The sequence below is a fragment of the Eurytemora carolleeae genome, unplaced genomic scaffold, assembly GCF_000591075.1.
Source record: "Eurytemora carolleeae unplaced genomic scaffold, Eaff_2.0 scaffold159, whole genome shotgun sequence".
Classification (NCBI taxonomy): Eukaryota; Metazoa; Arthropoda; class Copepoda; order Calanoida; family Temoridae; genus Eurytemora; species Eurytemora carolleeae.
The window spans coordinates 194,204-202,263 of NW_019396151.1; the positions used below are offsets into that span (position 1 = coordinate 194,204).

The following is an 8,060-nucleotide window of genomic DNA, read 5'->3' on the forward strand; positions in this document are numbered from 1 at the left end:
GGGCAAAAGTTTTGCGAATGGAAATCCTACTTGTTACTGAATAAGCATTTTATTAAATTCAATTTTGCGCATATTTTTTCAGTTAAATTGTTTTTGTTTCACCATTCTTTATTGATTTAAGACTCGCAATAGGTTTTCAGTTTTCACTAAAGAATAGTTGAAATAAACCTAACAAATGCAAGAACTTTATTGCTCATTTTCTATTATTCAAGTCCTTAAAATTCTCATGGAGAGATGGTGATTAATGAAAATAGAAATTGATCAATCAAAAAAAGGAAATGACCTTCCATATGAAGGTTCATATGGAACGTAAAATGTGTAAAAACTAGATAAAACATATATACGGAATAGTATACGGGATAGTAATTTCTCTTTTTTTTAAATACGTCCTGAAATACCAGTAAAATTGTTGTAATATTAAAAGAATTGTATGGACCCTAGTATTCGTATTGAAACACGTTGTTTGGAAATTTTTAAATCGTAAAAGTGCGTCGATAATAATAAATATTTTAGCCAAAAAAATATCGAAACAATAACAAATTGACAGTTTTCACCGACTCCAGGTTCATCTTTTAGTATTAACATCGACATCATAGATCTCTAGGATCGACATATTTAGAAGAATTTTGATCTTTGAACTTTTGAAATGCTAAATATCAATTTCGTTCAAGATTTTTTAACCTGTGACATGTGAGCCTGAAATTCGGCAAAAACTCTGGACATCTAGTGAGAAGAGTTAAAACTCTGGACATCTTGTGAGAAGAGTTAAAACTCTGGACATCTAGTGAGAAGAGTTAAAACTCTGGACATCTAATGAGAAGAGTTAAAACTCTGGACATCTAGTGAGAAGAATTAAAACTCTGGACATCTAGTGAGAAGAGTTAAAACTCTGGACATCTTGTGAGAAGAGTTAAAACTCTGGACATCTAGTGAGAAGAGTTAAAACTATGGACATCTAATGAGAAGAGTTAAAACTCTGGACATCTAATGAAAAGAGTTAAAACATTCGAAATTATTATTCAATCAATTTGTAAGAGCAGTTAAGAAATAAAATAATAAATTTTTATCTTTAAATTTATCCAGAAAATTAACAAGACCTTAGAAGATAAGGTTTATTATCTTTATGTGGTGAAATTAAACTTGATAAATGATTAAGAAAATCATGTTAAGAATATAAACAGTCTGACATGGTTTAAAACACAAAACATTATCATTTTATTGTCGTTTCTCTATTCTCATGAAGACTCCGTTCTTGAAAACATTAAAGTTAGCTGGGTCAATTTCAAGAACATCTGTAGTTTTTCCAGATCTTACTACTCTGTGATTCCTGAGCAGATAGACCATTGTTATCTTGATCGTCAGGAGAGCATAACGCATTCCAATACAATTCCGTGGACCTTGGCCAAAAATCATCATTCCAAACTTATTGGGATTGTTTTCAGGAGCAAAGTTTTCTGGATCAAAGTCATTTGGATTTTTGAAGTTGTCCTCTCGTACACTTATGTCATTAGTGTATATTTTGACAAAGCGCCCCTTTGGTATGATGATATCGGTATTTGGGATTAAGTAGTCTTTGACACATTTACGTTCCAGTGCCGGCAAAATGGTATTAACACGAAAGCATTCGGATATAAACATATCTAAATATTTCATTTCCTGAAGTTGTTCAAAGCTGACATCTTCACTTTCCCCAAGAATTTCAGAAATCTCCTGAAATACCTTGTCTTGCAGCTCCGGGTAAAGAGCAAGCTTGTGACAAATAATTGAAATTCCAGAAGATGTAGTCTCAAATCCAGCAAAAAAGAACAACAGAGCATTGGAAATCAGTAGTATTTCTTCATCTAACCCAGTTTCTCTTATATCTTTCAGACCTGATGTGTCTAGAGCAGCATCTTTCTCAAAATCACTTTCAAAAGTTTGTGGCTTCTTTGTCTTTGTAGATCGGAGTTCTTCAACGATAACATCTATTATGTCATTGCGCTTCTCCCCATTGGCCATTCTTCTCTTGTAGGTCTTTCTTAGGATACTAGAAAAGAAGTTGACTGCCTGAGGTTTCATAAAAGAGATTTTTAAAAACTTTCCAACCTTTGGTAAAATTGCAAGAAAAAACATTTTTATGTTGTCAAGAGGAGAACGATAGCCCGGAGCTCCAACAAGTGTCAAGGCCATAATTCTCTGTTCTCTGGCTCTTTGAAGGAATCAACCTCAATTCCAAAACCTGCAGAGGCAATGGAATCTAAAGTCATGAGACCACCAACTACTTTCATATCTATCTCCTCTCCAGTTTTGGCTTTTCATGCCACATATTTTTCAAAGTTTTTTCCAACTTTATCCACATGCTTGGCCATTAGTTTGAGTTTCCCACTGGTAAATACTCCACTGAGCATAGATCTCATTTGCTTCCACTCCATTCAAGTGAGATTTGTGAGAAAGGCATTGGCAATAGGATCAGCTGTGTCAAAAGTTCTACGATCGGTGAAGTATTCAAAATCTTTGATAAGTACCTTCTTTGCTAGTTCTTCATTATTGATGACAAAAACTGGCTGACCTATAAGGAAATAGCCAAATACTTTCTCCTTTGGAAACTCTTTAACCGCCTCAACATCAGTGTTTTGAAAAGCAATTTTGCCCAAAAACATTTTCTTTCCATTTTCACTCCCAAAAGGAAAGGAGGGCTGAAAAATAAAGTCAGTTGAAAAGAATTGATAAGATCAAAATTAATTTTTCCAACGTATTTTTTATTTTTATAATTATACTTTGCTTGTCTGTTTGTTTGTTTGTATCCAATAAACGTCAAAACGGCTGAACTGATCGGATCCAAATTTTTTGTGGAGTCTCACGTGAACACAGAGAAGGTTTATGAATGATAAAAATTTCCAAAATTTTTTCAACATTTTTCATTTTTGTAAAATTTTGAAAATGCGCGAAAATTTTTTTATAAAATCTGCAAAATTTATTTTATAATGTACAAAAAGATGCTTACATATTAATCTACAATTAAAAGTTCAAATAGAAAATGGGCGCGAACTCCATTTTCTTTAAGATAAAAATTTATGAATACTAAATTTTCTTACCTTTAAAAATGGAACTCCCAGATCCTTGAAAAATCCATACTGCTTTGTGACTTCATAGTAAATGTACAGAACACTAGTTAGCACCAGTAGCCCTATCTCAAACAACATCCTAGAAAACTAGTTTTTAAAATCGTCCAATAGCTTTTCAATCAGATTTTAATAAACTTTAAATGTAATTTCTTACAAATCATGTTCTAGTATTCCATGAAGCAGAAGTAATTTTAGTTTAACACAACAACTTCTTTTCTGAATTTTTTATTGTGCCAGTTTGTTCACTAATATAAAAAAGTAGAGAATATACAGTCTTCGTCGTAACACATGAAGGCAAATTTCGATTTAAATTTTTTATTTCTACTTAGCCTTCAAACATCATGGATACACATAAACATGGAAACAAAGAATAGCTATCCATTAACAGATTCTCTTGGTTTACTTTTATACTTGTGATTCGAACTCAAAACTTAAGCAGAAAAGTCGTCTTCCTCCAATTAACATTAAAGGAAGTGACACCGGCAATGTATGGTGGTTGAACCGAGATTGCAGTATTGTAGAGAATTTTTTTTGAATTTCTTTTGAGACATATGAAACGTTTAAAGATCTATAATTGTTGAGTTTGAGCGCAAAGTCGACATTCATAATCATCGACTTGGGTGGGTACGTTTTGAGAATCGGTTTTTTAAAATTATTAAATAACAACGAAAAAAATGTTATTTACAGTAAACTGATTAGTTGTTTAGGAACATGTTGAGAAAATAAAAACTAACTCTTATCATCGAAAATAAGTAATCTTGTTCATGGTTACTGGTTTCTGTAATCTCTCATTATTTTACAAAGATTTTCTGGAATTTTTATTGAAAAAACGACATTTAAAGAATTTGTAGAAAGTGAACAAATTCATAAAAAATAAGAACTTCAATATAATGATGAAAACGAAATAATTGATTCTAACATTGATTTAATGACAAATTTCTTTTAAGAAATATGTTCCTAAACATCTAATTAGTTCACTATAGAATATTTACTACATTTTTTGTTGTCATCATTTAATATAATAAAAACAAATTATCTAAACGTACCTTCCCAAATAGATGATTTTGAACATCGACTTGGCGCTCAAATTCAGAAATTATTCAAAGTACGTTTCATATGTCTCAAATGAATCATAAAAAAATTATCTACAATACTGCGCATTCTCAGTTCAACCACCATACATTGGCGGTCACTCCCTTTAAGACGGCTTTTTATTTAGTAATAATGATATTTATAACCTGCAACAGCTATTGAAAGGTTTACAAGGAACTGACTAGATTTCAGCTGTGTCACCTTTATAAACCTTCGCGACTGAACACTGATCACAATTGATTCAGTAAGTCAATAAAACAAATATCTAAAATTTTATTTTAAGTTTGTTTTTAAGAATAGGGAAGAAAAAAATTTAAAAATTTAATTGAATTAATTTTTTAAAAAACATCCTCCCCCCACACTTTCACGTAACAAAAACGCATAATACAAATGTTTACAATGACCTGGAGTACATTTAATGCAGCGTACACTGATCTCAGTGATCATTGTACACCATAACCTGGAGAACATTGAGCTGTGGATACTGATTAGGTGATCACTGAGCCCGCACAACATTAAACTGAAAGATTTCGCACATATTTTGCTTAAAGCTGCGAAATAGCATTTTACCTTTTCTGCACCTCTCTCCTTTAATTAATTTTTATTCCAATTTTCAGAGAAAGTTCAACTTCCTTTTAATTTTAACTTCTCCTACCTCCCCCATAAATTGTATTTGCTTTGTCTCGATAAGCCAAATAACGTTCACAGAACGATATAAAATTTGACTTAATGAGAATTTCCCACTTCAACATTACAGTAACGAATAAAGGTAACTTATTAACTGTTAAATGACATGTTTACGATATTCAACATTACACTTAACATTTATACCGTAATGCGGCCTTAACTAACGACTTTATAAAAAATTCTTTTGCTCATGTAATCTTCTTGTATTAAGTGGAAGAAAATGAGGAATGACGTTTTCAAAACAGATTTGTAAACCAAAAATAACTTGATTACCAAACTATAAACTAGACTGACGATTAAGCTTTTTTTCTTTGATGGCCGGTTTCATAATTACTAATGTAGGAAAATCTAACATACCCAGCCGAAACAAATAGTGGGTAACAAGCTATGGCAACTTTTAGATCGTTTTAAATTTTATTTCCGTATAGTTTGATGAATCAGATTTGCAAGAAAAAATTTATTTCAATAAATACACAAAAAAATGGCAAATCTTTGAATTATTTGTTTTAGTAATAAATTTCCAAACTATATTTTTTTTTGTTAATTTTATATCATATTTTTTTTAAAACATAACATACAATAATCATTACAAGCATCGTAAACATATTAACCTTTTATACTGATACTGTAGTGTAAGTAGTGTAAGTTTAAGTAGAAATCAAATAATCTTCTACTTTTAATGAACAAATATTAAAACTGTATCATGTCACATACATCATTTCACAGCCAAGATTCTTAGATTAACGTAAAAGAAATTACAAATGATGATAAAAACTGAAAAAAGTTGAGGTGGGAAAAATTCACTTTTTTAGTTTAATTAAATAGTTTATTGAGCAGTAAGGCACAGTAATTGTGCAGTGTACACACACCGATTATAAATTGAAATTTAACTTTGAAGCTATTGACAACATCTAATACACATAAGACTGTTTAAATTCGTCTTCCTATTCCACAACTTGATGGGTTCCACTGTATATTCTGTTATTTATTGTAACTATAGAACTACAGGTTCTGGATCTACTGTAGAACTACAGGCTCTGGATCTACTGTAGAACTATAGGTTCTGGTTCTACTGTAGAACTATAAGTTCTGGTTCTACTGTAGAACTATAAGTTCTGGTTCTACTGTAGAACTATAAGTTCTGGTTCTACTGTAGAACTACAGGTTCTAGATCTACTGTAGAACTACAGGTTCTGGATCTATTGTAGAACTACAGGTTCTGGATCTACTGTAGAACTACAGGTTCTGGTTCTACTGTAGAACTATAGGTTCTGGTTCTACTGAAGAACTTCAGGTTCTGGTTCTACTGTAGAACTATTGGATCTGGATCTACTGAAGAACTATAGGTTCTGGTTCTACTGTAGAACTATAGGTTCTGGATCTACTGTAGAACTATTGGTTCTGGTTCTACAACTATAGGTTCTGGTTCTACTGTAGAACTTCAGGTTCTGGATCTACTGTAGAACTATTGGTTCTGGTTCTACTGTAGAACTATAGGTTCTGGTTCTACTGTAGAACTATTGGTTCTGGATCTACTGTAGAACTATAGGTTCTGGATCTACTGTAGAACTACAGGTTCTGGATCTACTGTTGAACTATAGGTTCTGGATCTACTGTAGAACTATAGGTTCTGGATCTACTGTAGAACTACAGGTTCTGGATCTTCTGTAGAACTATTGGTTCTGGTTCTACTGTAGAACTATAGGTTCTGGTTCTACTGTAGAACTATTTGTTCTGGTTCTACTGTAGAACTACAGGTTCTGGATCTACTGAAGAACTACAGGTTCTGGATCTACTGTAGAACTAAAAGTTCTGGTTCTACTGTAGAACTACAGGTTCTGGATCTACTGTAGAACTAAAGGTTCTGGTTCTACTGTAGAACTACAGGTTCTGGATCTACTGTAGAACTACAGGTTCTGGATCTACTGAAGAACTACAGGCTTTGGTTCTAGTGTTGAATTATAGGTTCTGGTTCTACTGAAGAACGACAGGGTCTGGTTCTACTAAAGAACTACAGGTTCTGGTTCTACAACTATAGGTTCTGGTTCTACTATAGAACTGTAGGTTCTGGTTCTACTGTAGAACTACAGGTTCTGGTTCTTCTCTTTCTGCCATGGTTTGAAAGGTTTGGTTGAGGAACTGTCTTCTGGCTGTACTGGAGGAGAGGTACATGGAGTTCCAGGAGAAAGGGTTGATAGTGACTACCTGCCAGCCCTGCAGGTTCAGCTGGATGTTGTTTAAACTACTCTCCCCCTGCAGCTTCCTAAGAAATTTCACAATAAATATTTACTGAAAGGGACTGTTAGACATAATTGTAATTATCCTCCATAATTTTTTAACAAAATAGATGAATTTTAAATCATGATCAGATCCTTACTTTGTATCCTGAGTGTAGCATATATCTGGATAAGCTTGTACAGCAATCCGCCTGGTTGGTACATCTGTACATAAATGCAAATCCACCAATTCCCCCTCCTGGTTGAACCCCACCTCGAAGTGTACAGGGTTGTAGTATCTGGAGCAGGAGTTCTCCTTGACATACCTCCAGCCTCCCACCACGTTGCACAGTTCATCATACACCTTTAGAACACACGCTAGTATTAGTAATAGAATTAGTAACAGTAACAGTAATAGTAATAGTAATAGTAATAGTAATAGTAATAGTAATAGTAATAGTAATAGTAATAGTAATAGTAATAGTAATAGTAACAGTAATAGAAATAGTAATAGTAATAGTAATAGTAATAGTAATAGTAATAGTAATAGTAATAATAATAGTAATAGTAATAGTAATAGTAATAGTAATAGTAATAGTAATAGTAATAGTAATAGTAACAGTAACAGTAATAGAAACTTTAAACTCAACTCTGCTCTGAATAATATTATAAACCCACCTCTGCTCTGAATGATATTATAAACTCACCTCTGCTCTGAACGATATTATAAACTCAACTCTGCTCTGAATGATATTATAAACTCAACTCTGCTCTGAATAATATTATAAACTCAACTCTGCTCTGAATGATATTATAAACTCAACTCTGCTCTGAATGATATTATAAACTCACCTCTGCTCTGAATGATATTATATACTCAACTCTGCTCTGAATGATATTATAAACTCACCTCTGCTCTGAATGATATTATAAACTCACCTCTGCTCTGAATGATATTATA

At 32.6% G+C, this 8,060-nt stretch overlaps 2 protein-coding genes across 2 annotated transcripts in view; both read right to left on the reverse strand.

Moving 5' to 3' along the window:
* Positions 1 to 1,098: 1,098 nt before the first annotated feature.
* Positions 1,099 to 4,191, reverse strand: LOC111696545 (probable cytochrome P450 6a14). Its single transcript, XM_023466174.1, is given in 4 exon segments — positions 1,099 to 2,175; positions 2,298 to 2,675; positions 3,075 to 3,183; positions 4,151 to 4,191. Coding segments are annotated over 4 exon segments (1,473 nt in total). The 5' UTR covers positions 4,177 to 4,191; the 3' UTR covers positions 1,099 to 1,215.
* Positions 4,192 to 4,815: 624 nt separating this feature from the next.
* Positions 4,816 to 8,060, reverse strand: part of LOC111696546 (uncharacterized) — a 4,323-nt gene continuing 1,078 nt past the window's right edge. The window contains exons 2-4 of the mRNA XM_023466175.1: positions 7,807 to 7,842; positions 7,261 to 7,463; positions 4,816 to 7,146 (exon numbers count right to left, since the gene is read on the reverse strand). Coding sequence (XP_023321943.1) covers positions 6,957 to 7,146; positions 7,261 to 7,463; positions 7,807 to 7,842 — 429 coding nt within the window. The 3' untranslated portion in view covers positions 4,816 to 6,956. The remainder of the gene's footprint in view (positions 7,147 to 7,260; positions 7,464 to 7,806; positions 7,843 to 8,060) is intronic.